Source organism: Ips typographus, linkage group LG1, assembly GCF_016097725.1.
Source record: "Ips typographus isolate SLU linkage group LG1, UJ_Ityp_2.0, whole genome shotgun sequence".
NCBI classification, from domain to species: domain Eukaryota; kingdom Metazoa; phylum Arthropoda; class Insecta; order Coleoptera; family Curculionidae; genus Ips; species Ips typographus.
Window position 1 is genome coordinate 16,875,188 of NC_138422.1, and position 27,904 is coordinate 16,903,091.

Genomic DNA, 27,904 nt, shown 5'->3' on the forward strand with positions numbered 1-27,904 from the left:
TTGCACATTTTGTTGTTAATGTGGGTGCGTGACCTGATGAGTGATCAGGTGTCGTAGTCACGTGATTAGTTTTCGATTTTTGTCGGGGAAACGTCGATTTGTGGTCCTATTTAATCACCCCACTTTGTGATATCGGTCCCTTTACCACTACAGCACCCAAACTGCCGACATCTGACCTAGGTTCTGAGCGTTGTGGCACGTGTGTGACTTAAATTTTTTTAATTCTTGATCATCTGGCCGAATCACAGGTAAATTGGTTTTATTGTGGTTGTTTTTTGTAATATACACATGTACATATACAACTAACGGTTCGTTTGATTTCCTACAGTAAATCCAAGAGTGTTTATTTATAAAGAGCTAGTGATTATCTCATGCAATTAATCCACGACCTTGGGCTAACACAATTAAAAATGTTGAAATCTCATTAACGTGAAGTTACATCATAACAATGTGACATCCCTTACGTGGTCTACTTGGTCTCCGATTTTGATAGACAAGCTGTTCTAACATCATTCAACTACTTTGGGTTTTGATTAAGATTTTTCCCCCTTCAAAAATAAAAAACCAAGCAATCTGCCATCTTTAAAACCGAAACTTGGTCAAATGGTTTTCATAAAGGTTTTTCCCCTGTGTAGAATAAAAAACCAACCACCTTTTATACACCTGGGTTCAGCTGTCCCCCCTTGTAGAATGACAGCCAGCAGACTGTGACTCGTAGTTCATAGACAACCTAAAAATACACTAAACTGAGATAGAGTAGCCTCAAGCCACCAAAGGAACGTTCTTTGAAGAAAAAAATACCGCAAGAGGGCCAGTCATTATCAGGTCAGATTTTACTTGTGTCAATACTGTCATGTCATTTTTTTTTCTAAATCTTAACCCTATTTCCTATTTCTAACCTGCGTTTCTAAGGAAAACAATTGTTTTGGTTGTAGTTACTGTGCTATTTTGTGCATCAATTTTTTTTCTGTTTTGTGAGTGTTTCCTTAATCGGTTTTTTAAAAAACATGAGAATAGCTGGTTGTGTGATTCCTGGTTACAAACCAGACAGTGGTGGTAGCCGCTTTACATTTCCCAACCCTTCTAAAAACCCTCTCCGCTTCGCTCCTCGAAAAGGATTTTTAGCTTTTTGTTGATCTGGACAATGCGAGCAGATATAGAAGTGTATCACACATAAGTTTAGTCGTTATTAGAAGTGCGCAAATTTTAGGTATTTTCTCAATATTTATACAACATACCTAATTTAGGTGTTACTAAGATTTTTTTAATTAAAAGAAGAATGCTAATCAAGATCAATTATATGTTGCAGTATCCTCTGCTATCTTTATTTATTTCCTGTTATTTTACTAAATAAATTTATATCTACCTTTGCTATATATGTGACAGAAAGTGCAGTCAATGTCTCTGAAATTACATACTTACCTACTAAGTATGATTTTGTAACTTTTATTCGTCGATGCTATAGATCTGTGTTGATTTACCTTATAGTTATTTAAAGCTAAGATCGACATTTGGACTGCTTCTATATAAAACAACTCACACTGTTTATTTACGAAACTGATAAAAACGTCAAAATAATCTGACATTAGTTGAACCGTCAAACTGAAAATAGCTGGTAGTATGATGTTATGAGACACACATTTTTATTCGATCTTTGATCTCTAATGAAATGAGATAAGAGATCGAAATTGACACAACAGTTAGAAGTCACTGAACATAGACTAGGTAAATAAGTTGCAATTTGGAACATAATAATACTTACCCTGATAATTATCGAGAACGGAAATTCGTACATCTTGAAGTAACAGTCTGTTTTGAGGTAAACTTTTTTCACGTCGCATTTCGAAAAATTGTCCTAAATATGCAACTAAAATTGTAATCTGCTCTGGTTTGTAGTCATTTAACACCAAATGTCTTGCGAGAGCAATCAGAAACTTGGATTCGTGAATATTTTTCTTGCTAGCATCTTGACATTGTTCCTCCTTTTCCTGATGATTGATAAAATATAACGGTTTTTCGATACCTAAAAATCAACGTATTATAAACAAAAAATTAAAGTGCTAAGCCAAACCTAATATTGGAGATCTTTGCATCGTGCTTTCGTGATCTATTAAGTCAGGATAAATGTGAGGTTTAATCAGTCGTGAAATCTCGGGTCTCATTCTATGCTGAACATTTAAAGTGTGACACATAATATTATTGCGTACCATTCTCTCGAATAAACTAATACCTAAAATGATGTATTATATAAGTTAAATTACTCTTTTCCCACAAAATGTGAACGCACCCAATTTATAGGTGGTTTCAATCCGGTAAGAAGCAGCTCCAGGCTTCAATTGCAAGTGATCCCCGATTAATATTAAGTGTTGACACTCCTTAGACAAAGCGGCCACAATGTGAGATTCCAAAACTTCAGCGGCCTCTTCAACAATCACAATTGGACTGCGTAAAGCCTTTAAATTGAAATGTTACTCAAGGCTAATTACACATTTTGGAACAAGAAAAACCTGGATAGTTGTCTGCAGTCGAGCAGCGCCTGTAGTGGTCATTCCCACTACTAGATGTTTTTTCATTATTTGAGTGTCACTTATGTCACGCATTTCATTGTACATTCGATAGACATCACGGAACGACTTACTGTATTGCGTTTTTTTTCGTCTATAGCCAAAAAAAATATCAAATATAAGTTACTATCTTAAAAAATCATGTAACGGTTTTATGTCAGTTTTCCTGACCAAGTTGGGTTTAAGGGAGTTTATTCCGTTTATGTGATATCTGTACTCAACTCTATGAGTTAGAAAGTACAGATGGCGTTCCCAAATCTAGGAACAGCTTCATTAATGCCGCATTATTCCGCCGCATATTTTTTGTGTGAGACAGAAGACCCAATAAACAAAGAAAAAATGAGTTCTCAACAAACATATAGAACATATCTCCAAAAAAAAAAATAAAGAAATAACACGTTTTTATCAGCGCACCTGAAAATCCACCAGTAGAAAACAGCGCACCGAAAATAGGCACTTTCGTGCGTTCTCACGGAAATAGTATATTCTATATTAAGAGCGGAAAGTACATATTTGCCGTTTGCACATGAAAATTGCAGCTTGAGGCGAAGCCGAATGTGTTTATTTCAAACAGGTATGTCAAGCGTTGTTATGGAAACGCCGAAAAAGTTGGTGAGTAGATTGTTAGTAGAAAGCGAAAACGCTCTAGAGCAGAAAATGATTCACTTTCTGCTCTCGCGCGGCGAATAACGACTTTCTGCTTTTAAATGGAAGCGTACATGAGGTAATTTTAAGGTCAGTCGTCAAAAAAAGTACATTTTCTCGACAATGAATCAGTCGAGAAGTATATAGTTTTCAGAGTTGTATAATGAAAAAGGTACATTTTCTCGACCATGAATCAGCCGAAAAATAGACAGTCCGTCAGTCCTGTCAGTTTCAGAGTCATATAATGAAAAACGGGAGATTAATCACGCTTTACCTTAACTGTAACACATATTGATCGAGCCAACGATAATACAGACGCCACCTGTCCTCGTAATGCATTTTAAATGGATTTTGCAAATCAACATGGTTGGGCCTGCGTCGATTCCTAGGATCTTTATAAGTGTCAAGTCGATCCTAGAAAATCGAAATCAAAATATTGTGTGGTATATTTAATAGAGAATGGACCAAATTGGCAAACCATAATTTCTTTTTTATCTCTGGAAATACCAATTAAATGGAAAAAGTTGAAAAGTTATGACAATCTGTAAAAATTTTTTTGTCGTCCAAGAAATTAATGTTAGATTCCTAGATGATTTTGAACTTTTCATGTCCGTATACCAAAAATCAAGTAAAATCAGATTGACCTCACAACCGCAAGAATCGTCAAGATTGACGATAAAAGATAATCCAATTTGGATAAACAAAATCCCAATATATGCATCATCAATTTGATCCACCCTGTGCGTATCTTTTTTGCTTACTGTGAGATATTGTAATTCAGTTTCAGTATCCCAAATTTCATATTCAATCTTTTCTTGTTGGATCATTGATTCCAGGTCCACAACTTGCCTATTCACTAAAAAACCCCTGTCGTTACGTAACACTGTTAACTTTTCCTCTAACTGTTTTTTGGTTAATAGCTTTGATAAGGTAGTAACTGGATTATTGTTAAACAAATCGTCGATCCACTCTTCTTCTAAATGCTCATCGACATCCATTAATGGTTCGTCATCGGCCGCATTTCCGTTGCCAACAGCATTTAAATTTTCCGGTTCTCTGGCACCCTAAATTATACGGCAAATTATCGTCAATAACTAACAAAGTAAGCATGTACCACTTACACGAATAGCTACACGCGAAACGTGCAACGGTTGACCGTATTTGCCTTCCATCAGCCACGCTACAATATGTGCTTTCTGTGCTTCGCTAAACCAGGAGTTATCATAACCTTCCACTAAACTCTCAAAACTGCTGAAAGCCACAATGCTGTCGTTGGCTTCGATTAAATTTAAAGTTTCCTCCAGACTTTTCATTTGTGCTATCAAATCGTTGAGCGCCCGTTTTCTTTGAAAGACAGCAGCAGGTAGGTTGACATCGACCACTTTTCTCCGTTCTCTTAAGTTATAATTTTGCAATTTCTCGTTTTTAGACTGACTACCCACTCGTAACAAGTTGTCAGTGACGGGTAAAAGCCCTTCGAGAAATTGATCGAGAGCGTGATTGGTGTAGCAGATGACCAACATGGGAGTGTGTTTGTACCAGGCGTTCGCATTGTGAAGCAGCGTGCTTGCTATTTTTAGACCTATCCTCAAAAAAATACACACGGTTACATAATTTTAAGTGAAAAAAATTCTCAGAGGAGGCCTCACTGCAATTACTAAATCGTAAAATTTTCAAAAAGGTATCTTTTGTAGCTGTGAATATACAAGGTGTCCGTTTTACGAGCTCAACCATCGGAATCTCGGTTATTTGAATTAGGGCAATTTGAATTATTTGAGTTCGGAATAATTATGGCAAAGATGCGCATTGTCAAGCTTTGTAAGATGCCGTTTTAAAAATTACAAAATTTCGACTACTTTCGGAATTATCTGGAAAAAAGCGAACTTTTGGAAAAACGTTTTTAATTTTTTCTGTACTTATTTGAAGAGACAAATGAAAATGACTGACACATCGTCACAGCCTAGATGGCGGAGTCAAATTTGGAATCGGACGTTTCGATTTTCCGAAATCATCATCAGCTTTGTTTTATCATATAGATCTTGGATTTTTGCATTTTTAAATTCAGCTTTTTTTCTGGTTAAGATGATGTATATGTTAAGATTCGGATGATGATATATGTTATGATTCGGTCTTGCAGTTTGGAGGAAATATGAAAAATACTTTCTTTGCAAAGAAGGCCTTGTAAATAACGGTACATGACCTTGTTTTGATAAACAAATTATTTATTGACACTCCGACTGGATGCCACTTAACGTCACCAACATTTACAAGTTTGGTGTAATATTATTACTAAAATGCCCTTTTCAAGTGAAGAAAAACGAGATATGCTAGAAAATTGCATGGAAATGTACAAATTACTTCAGAAACATACCTACAGCGGTATCCAGAAAGACAACAACCTGGGCAAAATTACTTTCTGGTACTTCATCATAATTTAGCAGAGTTTGGAGCATTTTCTAAGCCTAGAAGACGTGTTAATAGACAAAATGTTAATGAAGCGGATATTTTACGAGCGGTGAGTAAATTGTTCTTTCAGAAAAGTAATTCACTTAAGTTTGGCACAAGTTAAACAGCACAGAAAATATTTGCATCAACAGCTTGAATGATCTTTGGTTCCAGCAAGATGGTGCTCCGCCACATAATGCTAGGAGGGTAACCGATTATTTGCAGGAACTATTTCCACAGAGACTGATTGCAAATAATGAAAAAATTCGTTGGCCGGCACGCTCAAAAGATCTTTTGCCATTAGATTTTTATTTATGGGACTATGAAAGGAGAGTTACGTATGAATATTATAACCGCCTTGAGGACAAAAATAAAGAAGAAGAAATGTTGTAAGAACATTCCAGAACCTAACCTTCAAGCATCTCTTGTAATGGTTTTTATTTTATTATTTTTTATAATCAGTATTCAGTTATGAGATGTGTAATAAATTTCTAGCATATTTTGTTTTTTTTTTAAACTTGAAAAAGGGAAATTTACTATTAATATTACACAAAATTTGTAAATGTAGGTGACGTTAAGTGACATCCAGTCGGAGTGTCAATAGTTTGTTTTCAAAACAACGTCATGTACCGTTATTTATAAGGCCCTCTTCGCAAAGAAAGTTTAAATTTTTCATATTTCCTCCAAACTGCAAGTCCGAATCTTCTCATGTGATACAACATCTTAATCAGAAAAAAAAGCTGAATTTAAAAATGCAAACATCCAAGATAGCGCCCATATGATAAAACAAAGCTGACGATGGTTTCGGAAAATCGAAACGTCGGATTCAGACGTGTCAGTCATTTTCATATGTCTCTTCAAATTAGTCCAAAAAAAATTAAAAACGTTTTTCCAAAAGTTCGCTTTTTCCCAGATAATTCCGGAAGTAGTCAGAATTTTGTAATTTTTAAAACGACGTCTTACAAAGCTCGAAAATGCGTGTCTTTGCCCTAATTTAACCGACTTACCCAAAAATGTTTTTCCCGTTCCAGGCGGACCTTGTATAATGCTAAACTCATCGGTTAAAGCAGCTTTAAAAGCTTTCGATTGTGAATCATTCAGACCGTAAAACCTCTGGTCTGGCATTAGCTGTAGATTCAAAACCGGAACTACTGAACCATCAATGGTATAATTAACGGGTTGTTGCTGCATTAAATATCTTGGTGGATTTAATGTCGTTTCGACCTTGATAATGTATCTTTCCATCGGAAAACTCTCGGTATTCATTCTTTGCAATACATTCAAAACATGGAAATACGGCTCAAAGTACACGCTGGATTCAACCATCACATAGTCTGCATCCCAGTTTATCTAATATTGCACGTTTAATTGTTTCATAAATTCTAATAAATATATGTACACTACTCACTTGGACTTCCTCTTCAAAACCAACAGTAAGTAATCCTCTTACCAACTCGTTAACGTCTCTTTTCACAATTTTTCCAAAAAGCAGACTCGCAAAGTTATCACAAGTAAAACAGACTAAAGAACCAAACATAAATCTTTTCGAATTTTCATAGTTAAAAGAACGCTTTTTCTGGGCACAATCGTACATAATTTTATACGAACAACAACATTCGTTTGCTACTTCGGCACTGATAAACTTAACTTGTGAGTAAATTTTTATACCGTCCATTTTTTTGCGATCCTCTTTTGGTTTGGACTGATTATCAAGGTATACTTGAATTCCTTTACGAAGCGGCAACATAAAATCTTCTCTCAATAACCTTTATGCAAAATTTTCATTACAAAACAAACAACACAACAATTCATGAAAATCTACCTGAACTGTATATCCAAATACTGCTCAACATGTCTAAAGGGTCGGTCTATTATGTTCTTTCTTAGGAAGGGTTTTCTGTTATCCAGAACTTCACGAACACTAGGAATAATCGAGATTAGACGAAAATCATCCGGAGGTTCCTCATTTTCCTCAAATACACGTTTCTCTTTCACAGCTCTTTTTACTTGCAAATCATCAATGGTTTTCTGTATCATCTCTAGAGAATCTTTGGTTTGATTTTTAATCTGGTCGGCAATGTGAATAGAATGTTTTTCCTCTATAAGTTTCATGAATACATCTAGGGTTGTCAACAACTTTAAAACCGTTTCGCATCGGCTCGGTATTAGTTCCTGCACGTTCTTGCATATGCACAACAAATGAATCCAAAACTCATCCGGATTGTTCCAAAAGTGTGTATTGAATTTCTTGTCATGGTCATTCTAAAAGACTGGCTTCGTTAGTTAACATTATTTGTGGGCTAAGTATAGAAATAAAAATGCCAATGTAAATGTTTCTTGGAGGAATTTAACTGTAACCTTTACAGCTCCATAGAACCAAATTTGACGGTTCTAACGTTATAAGGAACACTTATATACTTTTTCTCACGTCACGTTACTGCTGTTATAACTGTCAAAACTTATACAGGGTGTCCCACCACGAAAGACATCGATTGATATCTTTTTGGCAAATACCTAACATGTTCTACTCACAACTTTATCACATTCTCCGTAAATAATAAACAGATTTAAGTAATCTTGGTTGGAATAACGTAACCGCTACGGCAATTTGCAGTTGTCAAAACACTCAAAACTAGTGTTATTAACATGCTCTGCAGGTCTCCAATATCACCGTGTGTCAAAAGCATGGCTAACTAGAGTACCAGCTAATCCCAACCATGCAGCCTAATAAAAAAATGTTTATTCTCAAATAAAACGAAATGGGTTGGATGTAGGTATAGGCAAGTAAATTGAACGTATAGTAATTATTAATGCTCAAAATGATTCCGTCATAAAAAATGTGGGTTTCTATTTAAAAAACTTGAGATTTTTCATTTTTTTTTAGTGGCAAGTTTATGATTTTTTTTTGACGACCCTGTATACAAATGAGTCATTACGCACCCTCAGTTTAATAAAACGATTCTTTATTTACAATAACCCAAAGTTTCATTGCAAAATGAATTACGGTTTTGACAGAGTACAAAAATATGCTGAGCGTTGCAACTGTCACTTTTTTGGAAAAACATCAAATATTTCGAAAACGGCTAGAGATGGGTTAAATTTTCAAAACTCTCCTATTTATACTTTTTCCAATATCAATCGATGTCTTTTGTCGTGGGACCCTGTATAGTTGCTAATTTGCCGAAGTACACTGGCAGTTGTGTTTAAAGCTCTATACAGAGTGTTACAAATTCGATGCATTAGATTTGTTATCTCAGATACTATAGTTGATAGAACTTTAGCTAAATGGAGGCAAAGTTGCGCATTTTAATGCTAAATAATTTAGTTAAAAAAAATCAGATAATTTTCATTACATCCGGAGATATCCGACCAAAACTGTCTGTCATAACAATCAAAACTCACTCACCAATGACCGGAAAGTACTGATGTGCTTAAATTTACCGTGGCCGGTTATTTACTGGTAAAATTGGAAAAGTAAAATTCAGTGTGACAGGAAAACATACCACTTTTACCAGTAAATTACAATTACCCCAGTAAATTTATAGGTCTATGAAATATGCTTGAAAGATATCATTTTCCTGTCATGGCTGTCATTAATTTGAAAAGTCATAAATCTGAATCACTACACTTTTTATGCACCCCCCTGTATAGTAGCAGCACTGACGCACTGTGAAACTTCCAGGGATGAGTTTAGCAGTTGTTTACGAACATTTTTGCTTCCTTTCAAATTTTTAGTAACTTTCACCGGTTCTAAGTCAATTAGAAACAAATTTTTAAATTAGTTGAAATTGTGGTTTGAAACTTAAGCACTCGGTTATTTCTGGGAGTTCAGGGAGGTTTAACCACTCAAATTTACCGTCTTGAGCTCTTCTTTTCAGTGGTGTTGAAAAAATTTTAGCAAAAATCTTAAAAATTGCGTACGTAACCAAAAACAGTCAATCACCAAATTTTGTATGCACACCCTGTATACTGGAAGCAAAAACAGTTCTGCGAACTTACGGTGCTGAGTTAAGTAGTTGATTAGGAACATTTTTGGTCGCTTGCAATTGTTTTGTAACTTTCACTGTTTTCGAGTTATTTAGGAAAAACTGGTTTGGTGAAACAAATATTTAAATGTTGAAATTGTGGTCTGAAATTTGAACACGGTTTAAAGTACAGTCAGGGGCAAAATTCGATGTAAAACCCACTTAGAGTACAAAAATGACTGTTTTAAGCACATTTTTAGAATCCTCATTGAATTTCTTATTCGATAACCTAAAAATAAACACTACAAAATTTGGTACATTCAGGAAAAAAAGCGGTGTCAAAGTTTGAACTGCCAGAAACACAGTATTTGTAATTTACCAGTAATTTTCAAACTTTTTCAAGTAAAAAAGGTGATTTAGAGTCTGGAAAACTGACATTTTTTCGGTTTGTGAAGGTTTGGCGTGTGTTTAAAACGCCAACATCACTCGTCCAAAATTCCACTCCCTAAATTGCTGCAAAGAGTGCAAAGCCATATACTTTTTCATTATAATTTTGTAATTAATCTACATGAAATTTTATTATGTTTTTTTATAGCAACTATTTAGCTGTGCTGTTAGATTAGATGTACTGATAGACAAATAGTTGGACAAGTTTTCTTTCGTTTAAAGACTTTAGAATAATTTTATTCCAAAGATAATTTTTATAGAAACCCTGAAACCAAACGTTACTGTTAGTCAATTCCGTCATTTCTATAAGATGAAAAAAAAATTCTATGAATATGTCCCGAGGTGAAAATACTAGCCATAATTTGTCGTTAATAAAAATGTATGCACAAAATAGTATGCTATTTTCAATTTATTTGTGCAAATTCAATCTAAAGACGAAGCTTCAGATTTCATGTTTTGATTGTGGTAAAAGACAAGCATTTATTCACAACTAACAAAGAAAAAAAGGCGTAAGAAAAATCTCGGGACAAATTATTGATAATTCGTCGTTTTCCGTAAAGTCTTCGTGGAGAAAATTACCTTGGGCAATCTTTAGCTAAGTATCATGTATAATGTTCAGTTCTGAGGCAGGTTAGGAAGAAGGGTGTTTAAAGTGGCTATATAAGGTTTGTTTCAAGTCATTAAAGAAAGAGATCAAATAAACTCACCTGGGTTAAGAGCGATGTGATATAAAAAGTTAACTTTTCCATAAATCGACTCTCTAACACGGTAGTTATCAAAAAAATCTTATTTTGCTGAAATGTAGATTGGCAAATTTTCCATACAAGTGTTACCACCAACACAATTACGTCGTCTTTAATTTCGCTTTCTAATAAGCTACGAAATCCGTTTCGATCATTAGATAGATCCAACATGATCTTCTCAACATCTTCACTATCAGTTAACTGTTTTACGAATTGGTAACCAATTTTCCGAGGCGGACAGTCTCCTCGCCGTCTTTTCCGGTTGTTATTCTCTTCATCTGTTCCGGACTGTTCCCTTCGTTTTTGTGGACCTAGACCTCTATTTGAAGGTCTACCTCTTTCATTACGTCTCACGTTTCCACGGCGCCCTAGAATAACACATCCTTAAACCTTATAAGTGATTTCTATTGCCATTCAAAAATCTTATTAGAACACTTTATAACAAACACATAAAAAAACATTTTTTAACATGGGCAGAAATAAATATACAGGGTGATTCACGGTGATGGTATATTAGAAGTATCTAGAGAACGGCTCAATATTTTGTGTGGAAATTAGGAATGTAGCCAAGGTTTGATCCAAACTTTCTTTCGGAAATATTTTGGACTTCCAGAGCGTTGTTACTAGATCAGTAAAAAGAACACCAACTTTCGATTTTCAAATAGAACACCCTGTTTCTAATCACATTTTGGAATTCCTCGCAAGAAGGCTAGTTAGTAATTATTCTTATTACTTTCCTATACCTATCTTGCAGCGTTTCTTAAATATCTTATAAAAGTAGTTCTCATTTGTCAGCAAAACATTAGTCAAATATTGATTAAATTCTCAAGGCCTGAAGGGTTTGCTGATGTGACGTTTTGTCTTCAGTTAGACAATACTACAAGGTTGGAAAGCCCAGAGACAGAAAATGAAAACCATTGACCATCCTGTAGGTTTTTTTCATTTTCTGTCCATGTAGAATTGGCTAACTGCAGACAAAAGGTCAAATCAGCAAACCTTTCAGAACTTGAGAATTTAATTATTGTTTGGACTAGGGTTTTGCTGACAAATCCACTATTTTTATTTCGGATTTCGGAGCTTTCTTGCGAGGAATTAAAAAAAAAATTAGAAACAGAGGGTGTTCTATGTATTTGAAAATCAAAAGAAGGTTCCTTCCGACTGAACTGGTAACACCGCAAAGTCCAAAATATATTAGAAAGAGAGTTTATATCTAACCTAGAATACACTACCAATTTCATCGAAAAATATTGAGCCGTTATCTAGATACTTATAATTAATGTATCTAATGCGTGAAGCACCCTGTATACATACTTAGTATTTTATAAATGGGGAGTTTTAGGAACCATGGTGTCTGAATATAGACAGAGTTTTGGAACTATATTATACCGACAACAAAAACTTAAAATAATACCCAAATTTTCTTGTGCTGGTGGCCTATTTCTCCTTCTCCAATGTTTTCCTGCTCCACCTCTACGCCCGCCGTCATCTTGTTCCATTCTGCAACAAAACCACCTTGAAACTGTATAAAAAAGACCAGTAGTAAAAAATGTAATGCTTTAGTTAATTTTAATTTATTAGTAACAATAATAAAATTTGCGCAACTAGGGAGAAATGTGCAACTTTTGCTCCCGCGCACCTAATTTTCTCTACAACCAATGTTTATGTTTTATGAAACAAAAACCAGCATACAACATAAATATCTGAGGCACCAACAGAAAACTTCTGAATAAATAAACCAAAGTCTTAAAATGTTTGTTTAAAGCAATAGCCATGACCCTGTTATGTGCAGAAATGTGTTGGTAAATGAAATTCTTGAAACTTGAGGGTCTAAATTTTTTTAAAAATGTTTACTTTTAAACTAATCTAATGGTTTAATTACAAATGACGTCGCAAGTAAACAGCAAGGAAAATAACCAGTTTAGTTAACGTTAGTTTAGTTAAACTTATTACTTAAGACTTTAGTACTTAATTACAGCAGAAAATTGTCAACTCAAAGCTCGTTAATACAATTAAACACCACAGGCCAAAAATTTGATTGATTTTGATATCATGATATACCATGTGTCCAAGAGCACCCTGGACATAGGAGATTAAACATGGGAAAATGGTTTTGATTTTTTTGCGCCTGTACGGTTCATTTAATGGAAAAACGCTTTAGATAAAAGTTGTAGAACACATTTTCGGCTATCAACTTGTAATTTTTTCAATACCGTAGATTTGACCATTAAGACGAAAAACGGATCTAAAATTAGGAAATTTTAAATCTCGCGCCAAGCGGTCGTTAAGGAAAGTTTATATCCGGCCGTGCTACCAACCTTTCAAAATCATAACAAATCGCTGTCAGTCATTCTGTAATCAAAACATTCAAAACAAGTTTATTTAAAAATAATTTTGAGTTACTACCCACATAATGCAAAGAAAATAAAAATAAATCGTGATAAAAATACTTTATCAGACCAACTCGACAATCCCGCTTCACGTCTCCCCACTCCACTCTGTTGGAGCATTTCAATTAAGTGTAAAAAACATCTGTATGTATGTAAATATTAGTGTATATAGACATTATTGTTATGTTAATTAAGTGTGTTTGTCCAAAAATCTGGTAAGTTGCGTTTATAACCTCATTCTATGTCTCTACTCAACTTATTTACTTTGTAGCAAAATTCTTTAAGAAAACACTGGTTTTGCTTGCAAATATTTAATGAGGATGACCGAATCACCTATCTCAAGCCTCTTCATAACACTACCAAACGATTTAAAGCGATGAAAACAGTGGACAATGAAGCCAGATCTTTGAAGATAAGTTTCCTACTGTACAGGGACAACAACAAAGGGGCCAAATACTTCTTTCAAAAGTGGTGTGATTTAGCTTCAATGTGCTTAACTTCATGGACTATTATCAGCGAGGGTCTTCATCAGTGTTGCAACTAAAACTTAAAATGATTCAGTGTTGATATCTGAATTAAATCTCACAATTTGATGTGAAATGTGAATAATCTTAAACTGGCTATAAAACCTCTGAGAAACCCCTTTCTAGGAACAGAATATGGACTTACACAGTCGAATTATCAGTCAGGTGACAAAAGTTTTTGTATATGGGTAGGTATTGTCAAAAACCCAACTTTTCAATTGAGCTATGATACATGAGCTGGTCTATTCCAGGTTTAGATATTAACATTTTAATTGTGTTCTTTTTTCCACACACTCAATTGTTCCAACTAAAACTTTGTACACTGAACGTTTGTATTAATTATTTATTCACAGTTCAAGGTACAGTATACATTTTCTTCAAGTGAAAAGCTTATAGGTACAATAGGTGGCAAATAAAACTGGTCTTACCACATAAACAGTGATTGTTCCACAGATTGAGTGTGAGTGGGTGAACCTTTCACCATACAAGCTATGATAAAAACAACTTTGTCTTAGTAACGTAGTGTTTGTTTGGATAATAGTGGAGTACCAAATTAGCAAAGGTAGGTGCAATGTAGTGATTGAAAGTCTCTAAAGAGAACAACTTGCTTCTAATTCAATACACCATTTCACAGGACATACCTTTACTAATCAAATATGAACTCGACTTACACATTACTTGCAAATAAACTATTTTTGGTTAGTAGACAATTTACAAGTATCCTTGTAGGTGAATGATGTTCAAGTTAACTAATAGAGCTAATAAAATATCAGTACTTACCTTACCCTGTAGAACTAGGGAAAAAACATCAAGACAATCAGTTATAAAAAATTCCTTTTTATTAACATCATACAATATAAAACCACTTAAACACTATGATGTGTTGATAACACTACAAAACAGAAGGATACAATAAAAGTAGCAGTCACATAAGTCACTAAATTGCATCACTTTTGAGGGAAGTATTTGCCCTCTTTTGTGGTCCCTGTATAGTAAAGCAACTTATCTTCAAAAATCTGCAGGCCTTCCTAGTCCATTGTTTTTATCACTTTAAATCGTTTAAAGTGTTATGAAGAGGGTTGAGATAGGTGATTTGGTCGTCCTCATTAAATATTTGCAAGCAAAACCAGTGTTTTCTTAAAGAATTTTGCTACAAAGTAAATAAGTTGAGTAGAGACATTGAATGAGGTTATAAACGCAACTTACCAGATTTTTGGACTGTGGCTACTGAAAAAGTATTTTTATCACGATTTATTTTTATTTTCTTTGCATTATGTGGGTAGTAACTCAAAATTATTACTAAATAAACTTGTTTTGAATGTTTTGATTACAGAATGACTGACAGCGATTTGTTATGATTTTGAAAGGTTGGTAGCACGGTCGGATATGAATTTTTCTTAACGACCGCTTGGCGCGAGATTTAAAATTTCCGAATTTTAGATCCGTTTTTCGTCTTAATGGTCAAATCTACGGTATTGAAAAAATTACAAGTTGATAGCCGAAAATGTGCTCTACAACTTTTATCTAAAGCGTTTTTCCATTACATGAACCGTACAGGCGCAAAAAAATCAAAACCGTTTTCCCATGTTAATCTCCTATGTCCAGGGTGATGATATACCAGGAGTCCAAGAGCACCCTGGACATAGGAGATTAACATGGGAAAACGGTTTTGATTTTTTTTGCGCCTGTACGGTTGATTTGATTGAAAAATCGTATTAATGAAAGTTGTAGTACCTATCACGGACTAGTTTTTAGTATTTTTTTTCAGATCTGTAACTTGAGCCCTTTCGTCGTAAAACACGAACAAAAATGCGAAAATTTTAACTTTTTACCTGCACTGTAGAAGCGGTTGTCGAGCAACCGTACCGGCAACAATGACCTGTTTACCCGTTGCCCCACAACCGCCTATACAGTGCAGGCCAAAAGTTTAAATTTTCTCATTTTTGTTCGTGTTTTACGACGAAAAGGCTCAAGTTACAGATCTGAAAAAAATACAAAAAACTAGTCCGTGATAGGTACTACAACTTTCATTAATACGATTTTTCAATCAAATCCACCGTACAGGCGCAAAAAAATCAAAACCGTTTTCCCATGTTAATCTCCTATGTACAAGGTGCTCTTGGACACCTGGTATATCTTGATATTTATAGCTTGATATATCAAATCAAATATACAGGGTAATTCAAATTCGACCCTCACCATTGGGATCTCGGAAACTATAAGAGATACGAGAAAGCTTAAATTGGGGCAATGTTGCGCAATGTAAAGCTCAACCAAAAATTGATTTTTTGTTTTTATTTATTTCTAACCTTATTTGAAGAGATATTCCAAAACTGAAAGCATGTTTTCATTGCCACTTTTTCCTAGCTATTCGACGATGGATTAAAATTTGCCACCCGACGTTTCGTTTTTTGGCAGCCATCATCAACTTTCTTTTTTCTTATGGGCGACATATTGGATTTTTATCGCAGCAAATACGTTTTATTCTGATTTTAGTGATGTATAATAACTTATGATTTGCTTCATAAATAACAAAATAATTCAATAAAAACTAATTTTACCTTAGTTAGGTTTGAGTTAATGAGACATTTTATTAAGATTACTTGGTAGTACTTGTCACACGCAATTGGCCTGAACATACTTAGTCACAAAGGTGTACACGTGACTTAAACCGGTTTATTCACTGGAAGAGCTTAGGCCACTCGCTACGCTCTGGACCTAGTTGTTCTTTTCGTGAATAAAAAATGGTTTAAGTCACTTGCTGTATTGCTATTAAATCACTCTGAATGACATTCGCCTATTTACAGATGTAAACAAACAAACATCAATGCCACATCTATGGGGCGCGGTGCAAATTTAATAGAACTGTCATTTTAGTTTAATATAAGAAGTCGAAATTTAATAAAATACTGTATAAAACACGTGACTTAAACCGGTTTATTCACTCGAATAAATATGAATGAATAAAAAATGGTTTAAGTCACTTACTGTATAAATAACTATAAACTTGCATTTAACATTATAAAAAATTGAAATTTGACAAAAAATTAAGTTCCTAAAATGATAATCTTTCTCTTGGAAACATAAATGATTTGTTTAAGTTATAAATAATGCTAACAAATCTCTTCTTCCGATTAACCTAAATAGTTCAGCAATGCTTGAATAAAAATAACATTTTCTGCGGGGGTTTCTTTTCTAGATACATTTTTAACTATGATTGACTTGCTCTAATGTTCGTTCGAATTATCGTGTTTGAGAAGTACTGTCAAATAATGACATTTTATAAAACGGCCCATTAACTCAAAGCCAATAACTAAAGTAAAAATAGTTTTTATTGAATCATTTTGTCATTTATCAAGCAAATCATAAGTTATTATACATCACTAAAATCAGAATAAAACGTACTATTTGGTGGGCTAAAAATTCAATATGGCGCCCATAAAAAAAAAGAAAGTTGATGTTGACTGACCAAAAACGAAACGTCGTGTGGCAAATTTGAATCCATCATCGAATAGCTAGGAAAAAGTGGCAATGAAAAGATGCTTTTAGTTTTGGGATATCTCTTCAAATAAGGTTAGAAATAAATAAAAACAAAAAGTCAAATTTTCAGTTTTTTTCGGATATCTTCGGAAGTACTCGGAAAATCGAATTTTTAAAACAGCATTTGGTTGAGCTTTAAATTGCGCAACTTTGCCCCAATTTAAACTTTCTCGTATCTCTTATGGTTTCTGAGATCCCAATGGTGAGGGTCGAATTTGAATTACCCTGTATATCCGATATATTCGATATTTTTATTAATTGAATAAGTATCAAGAACAGTAAGTTGGCTTTACTGATCGGTGACAAAGTTTGCTTTTCTAATTTGTCTGAGATCAGTAAAGCTGTTACTGTTCTGACTTGACATCCTAATTATTAAATAAAATGAAAATATTCTAACAAATTTTCTGTAATAGTGTATGTTATTTCGTGGTTCAAGTCAGAAATGTCCTTTTGACCGCAATGCATATCTTATGGGAAAATTCAACTACCAGTTGCAGTTCAACTGAACCAGTATTTGAACTGCGATTGTACAACCGGGCCTAAGTACAGCAGCATCAGCAGGTATTTACTTTCCGGTTGGTTAGCCCCAGCAACCAGGAACTACCCCATTTACACATGTAGTTTAGAAAATATCACATGGATTTTAAAAAATATAAGTTGGATTTCAGAATCTATAACTTGTGTTTCATTATCGAAAATTTTGTTTTAGAAAACGTAAGTTGTATTTTAGAAAAGGTCTGTTGGATTTTAGCATAGTTATTTTAATTTCAGATTTTGTCACTTGTATTTTAGAACGCGTTATTTCAATTTCAGAGTTTTTTTTGTTTTTATGTGGTTATTCGTCCATTGTTTTTTTTTAATATCACTTTAAGCTAAAAAACCCGCCCATCCGGAGTTTTAGTTTATAAATAATAATAGAATTACAGAACAAGAATAACTTTGTGAGTAAGACATTAATAAATATAAAATTTACATCCCAACTGTCTTGAAGTCGATTTCCGGCAGTTTCCCAATTTATCATTAACCTTCTAAGCCAACCATCAGCAGCTTGGGAATCGAAGGAGCCTCTGCGTCTTTCGAACTGGACAACTCCGGCAGCAGAAATTCCTCCAGTTAAATGCACATTTCGACCTCTCACAGCAGGGAGTAATTGAATAGCGCCTAGTTTTTCGACAAACATATTAAAATTTGTATCATCAATTCAAACTATTTGTTTTCCTTGTTGGACCTAATTGTTTAGATTTCTGAGGTAGTCGGCTCGTCGAGTCTTATTTTCGAATGAATTTATGGTTATCGGCTGTCGGTGCACAACGGTAAGAAACCTTTCATTTAAATAATTACCTATTGCCGTAATACTAATAGATATTTGAAACTCATTGTACATTTTATTCTTTAAGCTGTTCAAAGACATTGTAGGATCCTGTTCCAACCAATGTATTATAATGTCTACTCTTTCTTCAGACAACAGTTTTGGCTTATTTCCTCCTTTTTTAAGAGAAAACCCCCTGCCAATGCTTATCCAACTGTAAGCCGTTTTGTACTTTAAGTTTAGTGTTTCCGCCAGACTAGCCGAATCTTATTATTTCTATAAGTATTTTTTGTAATTTTCTGTAAGTGTACTATTATTTTCTGTAAGTTTTTCTCTGCAATGCAATATGTCCAGTAATTATACTGCGGCATATTGGACATAAAGATTCTGGCACCACAATTATTCGAAGCTTCCAATCGAAGAACACGGCCTCATAACATCTTTATCCCTCACATTAATTTTTAAAAACTCTTTACGTACCGGGTGACCCAATAAGATTGTTCCTCGACCATATTTCGGGAACCGTTCGTCCTATGACATATAAAATGACTACCAGAGGTGCCAACTGCCATGTTAAATTGAAAAATTGCATTTTCTTTAAATTTTGCATAGCAAATTACAAATTTTTTGTTCACATTTTTAAAGAGAACCAGTTTATCTAGCATTTTCGTAAAACAAAAATTTCAGTTATTTCAAAAACAAAGTTTCAATTGTTTTTGTAATAACCCGCTTTAACTTCTTAAAGGTTTGACCAATTTTAACAAAATCGCTGAAAAGAGCATTCCTTGGGCAATAAGAATCAACCATAAGATACTGTTCTCGCGGACTGAGTTTACCCGTGCGTCATCCCCCTATGATTTAGAAGTAGACATGCATTATTGACTTCATCCTTGTCTAATGTTCACTTTCAGAAAGGGTAAATATCTAAGTGAATGTCTTCCAAAAAAAAACATTTACTGATTAGCGCTTCTATTTCAGTCATTGTCAGTTTGGCAACCATCGAAATTTATTTGATTTGTTTACTATTAATTCTTTTCCGTTTCTTTGTGTTGTTAATCATTTATAAAGTTTTCTATTTACCACACCACCACAGTTCTTTTAAGAGCTATTGTTTCTACGCTTTTAACATTCTGTAAGTACTTTCATAATAATATTATTATTATTTTTATGTCGGCTGTCACGATCTAACCAAAATTGGCACAATTACTAACCTGTTTTGAAAAAAAAGTGGGAGTGTCTATTATGGTTTTTATTTAGCCATTTGGTTTTTCGTAAATTCGGAATTACTTACTATTACAGTATTTTTTTAGAAAATGCCTGGAAAAATTCTCCACAGACAAGCCCAGCAGTTAATTCTTAACCTTTGTGAATATTTTGAATTGGAAAAAACTAATGGAGGACCTTTAGAAGCTTTATCATCTGTTCAGGAAGAAAATAAGAAATTTTAAGACCTTACATATTCTTACTGATGTACTTTTTTTGATACTAGAAGGTTGTAGCTTTGAAAATTTCCCGCAAAACTGTTTATTCGATTCGGGAAAAGCAAGCAAGTAATCTTATGATTTCCTCACCTAGAAAACCTAAATCGAGACGTTATCGACGGGTCAAGACCACTGATTTATCTGAAAGCATTAAAATGGATGTTCGAAATACATTATATGATATGTACAACGATAGTATGTTAATAATAGTAAAATATATCTACTTTTGTAAGAAACATCTATTAACATTTCATTGTTTCCAGAGACTGAGATTTTTGGGTTGCATTATAGATTTTTCATAAAAATGTCTTCAAACATATTAATAATAAAGTCATAGAAAAAATAAAATGTTTTCTAGCGGGTTTAAAATAAAATAAGTGGATTGCAACCTGAAAATGAGATACTACAGCATCACTAAGAATGTCTTATTGAATTTTTAGTTTGTTGTATTTATTTTAGAGAAACATGTAACCATCCAGAACCTAAATCAAGAGCTTAAAGTTAAAGAAATACTACATATTGGTGATACATCTCTGCGAATTTTGGTAACTAAATTAAGTTTCAAATTTAGACGGAATTCTATGATGAGACTTCTCATAAATAAAAGATGTTATTTCGGTCAAGATATTTTTGATTTGTTTTGGTATAAGGTTGTTTTAGTGCAAATTTGCAGCCAAAGATCTCTACTTTCTGACTGACAATTCACGCCAAATTTTAAACGTGACGATGCTTTAGACACGCCCTTTTCTATAATATGAACACAACAGGTTTGTTGACGAAAACTTGATTTGATTCATATGATTATAAATGACGTAGCCTTCGTGACGCACGGGTAAACTCACTCCGCGAGAACAGTAGTTAATATAGTTGAATTTTACTACCCCAGGGGGCTAGCATGGTATCAAATGACCCAAATTCCAAATTAATCAAAAAAGTCAAACGGAATGATATGACTTTTTCTTTATGAAAAAGTACCCAAGTAACATCCAAATAGTCGAAAAGTGTTTTTTAAAATCTCGGTCTTAGAAAAAAGTCATGGTGTCAAAACTAACCTACTGGCGGCAAAGGATTCAACTATTTGAACTATATTTCGGTTGATTCTTATTGCCCAAGGAATGCTATTTTCAACGATACCAAATTTGTTAAAATCGGTCAGAAGTTACAAAAACAATTGAACAGCCCCCACCATCTTTCTTTTTGAAATAACTGAAATTTTTGTTTTACGAAAATGCTAGATAAACTGTTTGTTATGCAAAATTTATGGAAAATGCAATTTTTAAATTTAAGATTGGTGTTGGCACCTCTGGTGGTCATTTTAAGAACTTGAAAATATTTTCCAGCGATTCTTCATGCCCAATTTACCCAGTAATTTTTGTAACCCCAAAGTCATACGACGTACGATTTCTGAGATATGGCCTAGGAACAGTATTATTGGGTCACCCGGTAGATACATACAAAACTTTTGAATTACATAAGATATAATAATATTAGTACATATTTCTGTTTGACAACTTTAATCAATTGTTTTTTTTTCTCAGTCAGTTGTAACCATATAATTGAACATGTGGAAATAGCTTTGTAGTCATGACAGCACAATTACTTTTGATTGCAAATATTAATATGAAAATTTCTGAAATACTTACAACTTTCCAAATTACAAATGACCATGTCTAAAATCCAATTGCTCTTTTCAGAATTACAAGTGACTAATCTGAAATACAACTTGCAATTTCTAAAGTCAAAGTTATTATTCTAAAATTAAAATTACCTTTTCCCCACAAGTGATATTTTTGAAATCTATCTTATGGTGGCTAAAAGTGGATTTATGTAGGACGTTAAATTAAAGCAAGTTAGAATTATACTAAATTAGGTTTGTAGTTACATTGAATTTATGCAGGCACGAAATTAACAGCTATGAAAAAATACGCATGCACCTCAGGGAGTTATTTTGTTCAACGGCGTTGTTAAATTATGTTTTTCGTACTTTAATTGCTAAAATAAAGTTAGCGTGAAGTTATCCATAAAAAGATAGCCATAAAACGAAATAGGCCGCCAGAAAATAGTATATTCTATAATAAGAGCGGAAAGTACATATTTGCGCTTGCACATGAAAATTGCAGCTTCCGCAGCCGAACGCTGCAATCATGTAAAAGCGGCAAAAGTACTTTCGGGTCGAAATATAGACGATATTTTTTCGACTACTGCTGTGGGGTGGAGTAGAAGGACAACTCACATCATTTTGGTAGCTCGAACTCATTGTTACCGATAAATCACTTTGACGGAATGGCTTTATTTCAAACAGGTATGTCAAGCGTTGTTATAGAAACGCCGAAAAAGTTGTTGAGTAGATTGTTAGTAGAAAGCGAAAACGCTCTAGAGCAGAAAATGATTCACTTTCTGCGCACGTGCGGCGAATAACCACTTTCTGCTTTGAAATGGAAGCATACATGAGGTACTTTCAAAGTCAGTCGTCGAAAAAAATATTTTTACCTTTCATTTAAGTTGCGTACTTTTCTAGGAGATAAAGAAAATTTCTTAAGACTATGGAGCATCCCCTGAGTGTGTCTGAGTAGAATGCCACCTCTTCCTTAAACCCCCAAAAAAATTAAAACTTTTGAAATACCTACAATTAAAACTAAGTTTGATAGGGAGGTTTAAATCAACGATAGTAACCACCCCTTTCGTGGAGCACCTTTCTCACAAGCATAGGGTTACCCCAGATATGGAGCATCCCCTGAGCCTGTTCCCTGAGTGGAATGTCACCCCCTTGCTTCTACCCCAAAAAATTAAAACTTTTGAAATACAATTAAGACGATTTATAATTAAAAAAGGTGCTCCACGAAAGGGGTGGTTACTATCGTTGATTTAAACCTCCCTATCAAACTTAGTTTTAATTGTATTTCATAAGTTTTAATTTTTTTGGGGTAGAAGGAAGGGGTGGCATTCCACTCAGACACGCTCAGGGGATGCTCGATAGTCATGGGTAATTTATTTTATCTCGCAACGACAAGTACGCAACTTTAATGAAAAGTAAATATATTTTTATCTGGCCGCGTTTAAATAATAGGCCTATTTCGTTTTATGGCTATCTTATTATGGATAACTTCAGGCTAACCAAAATAAAATTCTTTGCAAAAATAATGTGTTAAGAAAAATTTCAATCAAGAAATATTTAGGTACTCATATTTTAATCTCAGTAAAAAAACTGTAACGTAGCCCTGATCGTTTTCTAGTTCCTATTTAAATATTATAATATATAGGGTAATTGAAATTCGACCCTCACCATTGGGATTTCAGAAACTATAAGAGATTTCGTATGGGCGCAATATTGGATTTTTAGCCCACCAAATAGAACGTTTTATTCTGATTTTAGTGATGTATAATAACTTATGCTTTGCTTCATAAATAACAAACAATAAAAACTAATTTTACCTTAGTTGGCTATTGAGACGTTTTATGAAGATTACTTGGTAGTACTTGTAACACACAATTTGCCTGAACATACTTGTTCAAAATGAGAAAAGACTAGGCAATATTATTTTAAGCTTCATTACAAATTTGAAACTAAGTTGATAATATGAGAGCAAGCCAACTGCAATCAGTAAACCAACAGCCTCACATAACTTTATGTAGTTAAAACTTAACCAAAAACATGGCTCAATTTGGTGTTTGTCAAAATCTAATATTAAATTATTTAAACTTGCACTTAATATTATAAAAAAATTAAATTTTACAAAAAAAGAAGTTCCTAAAATAATGATCTTTCTCTTGGAAACATAAATAAGCGGTTTAAGTTACAGATATAATATATAATATAATAATGTATTTATTTAGCAAATTGCTATAAGATTCACACAAAAAAAAAAGAAAGTTAAAAAAGTAAAAAATACAAGTTCTCTGAACAAAGAACATGAAATAAAATAGGTACATACATGCATAGTACAATAAAATACAACACATATACCATATACTCATCATAAAACAGTCCCAAGCCAAAACTTTACAATTTAAAACCACCAAAGTTAATTCAAGACACTATAGTGTTTTTTAAAAACTGGCTTATTGGACGCTTAAAAGTATCTACGTTTTGCACCTCTTTAATATGTTTTGGTAATTGGTTAAATTCGCTCAAGCCCCCGTACAATACAGTATTAAACATCTGACTACTGTTGCACCTTTGTGACAAGATAAAGTCACCCGACTGTCTAGTCTGATGACTATGTACACTTCTAAAAAACTTTACTCTATCACATATGCAAGGGGGCATCAGGCCATTTATCACCATTATCATGGCCACAGATAATGCTAACGAATCTCTTCTTCTGATTAACTTAAATAGTTCAGCAATGCTTGTATAATAATAACATTTTGTGCGGAGGTTTCTATTCTGGATACATTTTTAACTATGCTTGACTTGCTCTAATAATCATACAAATTATAGTGTTTGACAAGTACTGTTATATAATGACATTTCATTAAACGTCTCATTAACTCAAAGCCAACTAAAGTAAAACTAGTTTTTATTGAATTATTTTGTCATTTATGAAGCAAATCATAACTTATTATACATCACTAAAATCAGAATAAAACGTACTATTTGGTGGGGTAAAAATTCAATATGGCGCCCATAAGAAAAAAGAAAGTTGATGATGACTACCAAAAAACGAAATGTCGTGTGGCAAATTTGAATCCATCATCAAATAGCTGGAGAAAACTGGCAATAAAAATATGCTTTTAGTTTTGGGATCTCTTCAAATAAGGTTAGAAATAAATAAAAACAAAAAGTTAAATTTTCAGTTTTTTTTCGGATATCTTCGGAAGCACTCGAAAAATAAAAAAATTTAAAACCGCATTTGGTTGAGCTTTTAATTGCGCAACTTTGCCCCAATTTAAATTTTCTTGTATCTCTTATGGTTTCTGAGATCCCAATGGTGAGGGTCGAATTTGAATTACCCTGTATATCGTGTTATGTACCTATAACTTAACTAAACTTAATAGAAAATTCGGTTGCATAAATGTCCACATGCCATTACACATGTTTATGTTTCTTAGTACTTAATTAGTTTGGCTTAATTTTACTTTAACGTCGTGCGTCCATAAATCCACCTTAAAATTCAATTGACTCTTTTTAAAACTGCCTACATGTGTAAATGGGATAAGACAGGAATTAGTCCTTCCCGCCTTCAAAACAGGTGCAAAAGTTGTACAAAAATATACGGGAGTTTTGCCTGTAGGAGTGTTACTAAAAAAAAGGCTGAACTATTTGAAGGGGTCTCACACTTACATGTTTAGGGAAAGAATGTAATGATTATTGTTATTAACCAATCTTACCTCAAACTAGTACACAAATCCGGTCTAAAGTTTAAACAACCAGAAAGAAGCAACAGAAAGTGATAAGCGATAGTAAAATAGTGATCACTACTTTGGTAATTCAGTAATTCACATCACATTTCAATTTCAATTTTACTAGTAAAATAAAATTATGTGAAAAAAAGTTGGGTTATGTTTAATCTAAATCGTGTGACTGCAGTGCATCCCAGCTATACATCGGTCATGTGATTCGGAAATAATACTATAAAGACCGGTTCACAGTAAACTGAAACATATTGACAGACAGAGATTCCTACGTTCCGTCCTGCGTGTAACAAGACTGCTTGCAAAACAATTTAAGTTTATTTAATAATTATTTCAAACCTGGTGTAAAGAATAATTATGACGATGATTGAACTAAGTAATAGCAGTATTTTTAACAAAGATCGTGCTTGTGTGGAGTATAGAAATAGAACGCTATAGCGGAACGCATTGTAGAACCCAATTTACACAAACCAATTACTTTAAAAGTGTGATATGTTTATTTTTTGCCGCTCTATCAGGATTTCCCCGACAACCAACAACGCAGTGATGCATGCACATCCTTATTTCCTAGCCCAAAAAATTGTCGGGGGCAATACCATAAAGAAAGTATGAGAAGACAAGCGGAAAAATTATCATGTTCAAAATCTGAGCTCGAATGGTATTTGATAAGACAATTCTATGAATATAATCAATAATATAGGTAATAAGACTGCGACTTCCTTGTACTGGCAGAAATACATTTTTCTGGTTCTTTTGATTTTCTGCAGTAGAACTCTATCCGAAGCGAGCCATAACCAAAACAATACGAAAAAAAATCAAAATTGACAGTGCCAGCAAAAATCTCAAGGTGAGACATTGCAACAATAGAAGTGTAGTGAAAATCCGTGGAAACGATGAAATCAACAGCAAAATTTATCCGATTTTTTTATCCGCTAGCAAACTCTCTTCCTTCTTTATTAGCCGATAGCAAACCGTGTTTTGATGACGTATATATGGCATTTTTTGTACATGAGTGGAATTGTCAGTGTAAAATTTTAGCAACTAGAGATTTATTCATAGGTTATATCCCGAGACGTTTAAGTTTTATCGGGTAAACTGTGCATAGGTAATTTTTTGCAAAATTTTGCTTGGAAAATGATTGAGACTAAATAATTCGACGATAAAATCCTGAGACCGCAGGTCGAAGGATTTTTTCCAAATATGTCAAGATTATTTCCTGAAAACTCACATTTTAGTTTATTAACAAGAAAACACCTTAGTTAGAACCCAAATACTAAACTAAACGTGATGAAATTAATGATAATATTGAACTCACCCCAGCAGACTACAGATTTTCGTTCAGTCATGTATATTTTTGTTTACATTTCAAATTGACAATCATACGTCAAAATATTTTAATTTATGTAATTATTTAATGAAAACTACGTTACAGTGATTTATTAATTGTTAATATTGAAGAAGATAACTTAAATTTTATGTAAGTGTCTAAAATCCCGTCTCGTTTAATATCAAATTTTCTTCAAAAAACGTATTCGAAAAAGGTAGGTGGTGTTTAATCACTGTTAATTTTTAGCAGCCAGGGATTTAATCAGTATAAAACGGTTTCCATTGGTGGAACTAGAAAGGTTCTCGGAATTTGATTGGCTGCTAGTACAATGAGGGAAATAATCAGTATATAACGGCTCTCATTGGTCGAACTAGAAAGGTTCATTGAATTTTATTGGCTGCTAGTACAATGAGGGAAATAATCTAATTTAAACATTTTTTTACTTTCAATAATAACTGAGATCCCAATGGTGAGCATCGAATTTGGGACAGAGTGTATATTAGATGGAGATCATCGCGTAATGCATTGTTCATACAGTTTTAAGTAACTACTACTTACACATCAAGTAATATTACTGAAAGTTTTCCCTTTCTTCTTAATAACTGTAATGCCACCATAAATAATTATTTAAGTAACATGATTTGTGAATTTTTTTATTACGTTATTATGTTTTTCATTAGAAAGATTAGTACAAATATGATGTCAATACGTTGAAAATATACTTTTTTAATGAAAAGTTACTCTGAATTATATAAATTGCGAAAACAGGACTTTCCATTTGGTCGTAGAGGTAAAGTAGAGTACGTCACACTAAGGCATTTTACGCACGATATGGAAAAAGTTACACACGGAGCTTCGTGGCGGCGAGTGTGTAATTCCATTTTTTTGATTTGGAATTCACATCCTTCTTACAGCACTAGTTACGTAATATACTATTATTTTCAACCAGGTATGTAATAACGTTATTTCTTACGTGTAAACCAGGTGGAATGATGGAAATTACCTGCTTTTACTTTCCACCCGGGTGGAAAGTACTCACTTTCCACCCGGGTAAATGTCACTTTCACCCGGGTGAATGTCAATATGAATTTTGTCATATCTGGGCTTACTTTTTATAGTTGACTGTGCCGCCACCTCTGCACCAACTCGCAGCTCAGGTGATGATGAGTAAC

At 33.7% G+C, this 27,904-nt stretch overlaps 1 protein-coding gene and 1 long non-coding RNA gene across 2 annotated transcripts in view; one reads left to right on the forward strand and one right to left on the reverse strand.

Annotated features, from left to right (window-relative positions):
* LOC145729716 (NFX1-type zinc finger-containing protein 1-like) overlaps positions 1-25,534 on the reverse strand; it is an 81,292-nt gene extending 55,758 nt beyond the window's left edge. Inside the window, exons 1-13 of the mRNA XM_081980594.1 lie at positions 25,382-25,534; positions 12,221-12,306; positions 10,774-11,177; positions 7,477-7,916; positions 7,063-7,420; positions 6,662-7,004; positions 4,331-4,791; positions 3,971-4,273; positions 3,484-3,623; positions 2,508-2,658; positions 2,288-2,453; positions 2,072-2,230; positions 1,763-2,023 (exon numbers count right to left, since the gene is read on the reverse strand). Of these exons, the coding sequence (XP_081836720.1) occupies positions 1,763-2,023; positions 2,072-2,230; positions 2,288-2,453; positions 2,508-2,658; positions 3,484-3,623; positions 3,971-4,273; positions 4,331-4,791; positions 6,662-7,004; positions 7,063-7,420; positions 7,477-7,916; positions 10,774-11,177; positions 12,221-12,305 (3,271 nt within the window). The 5' untranslated portion in view covers position 12,306; positions 25,382-25,534. The remainder of the gene's footprint in view (positions 1-1,762; positions 2,024-2,071; positions 2,231-2,287; positions 2,454-2,507; positions 2,659-3,483; positions 3,624-3,970; positions 4,274-4,330; positions 4,792-6,661; positions 7,005-7,062; positions 7,421-7,476; positions 7,917-10,773; positions 11,178-12,220; positions 12,307-25,381) is intronic.
* On the forward strand, positions 19,397-20,912 carry LOC145728369 (uncharacterized). Its single transcript, XR_014178075.1, has 2 exons — positions 19,397-19,701; positions 19,880-20,912. It is a non-coding gene; the product is annotated as an uncharacterized LOC145728369 (long non-coding RNA).
* Positions 25,535-27,904: the final 2,370 nt, after the last annotated feature.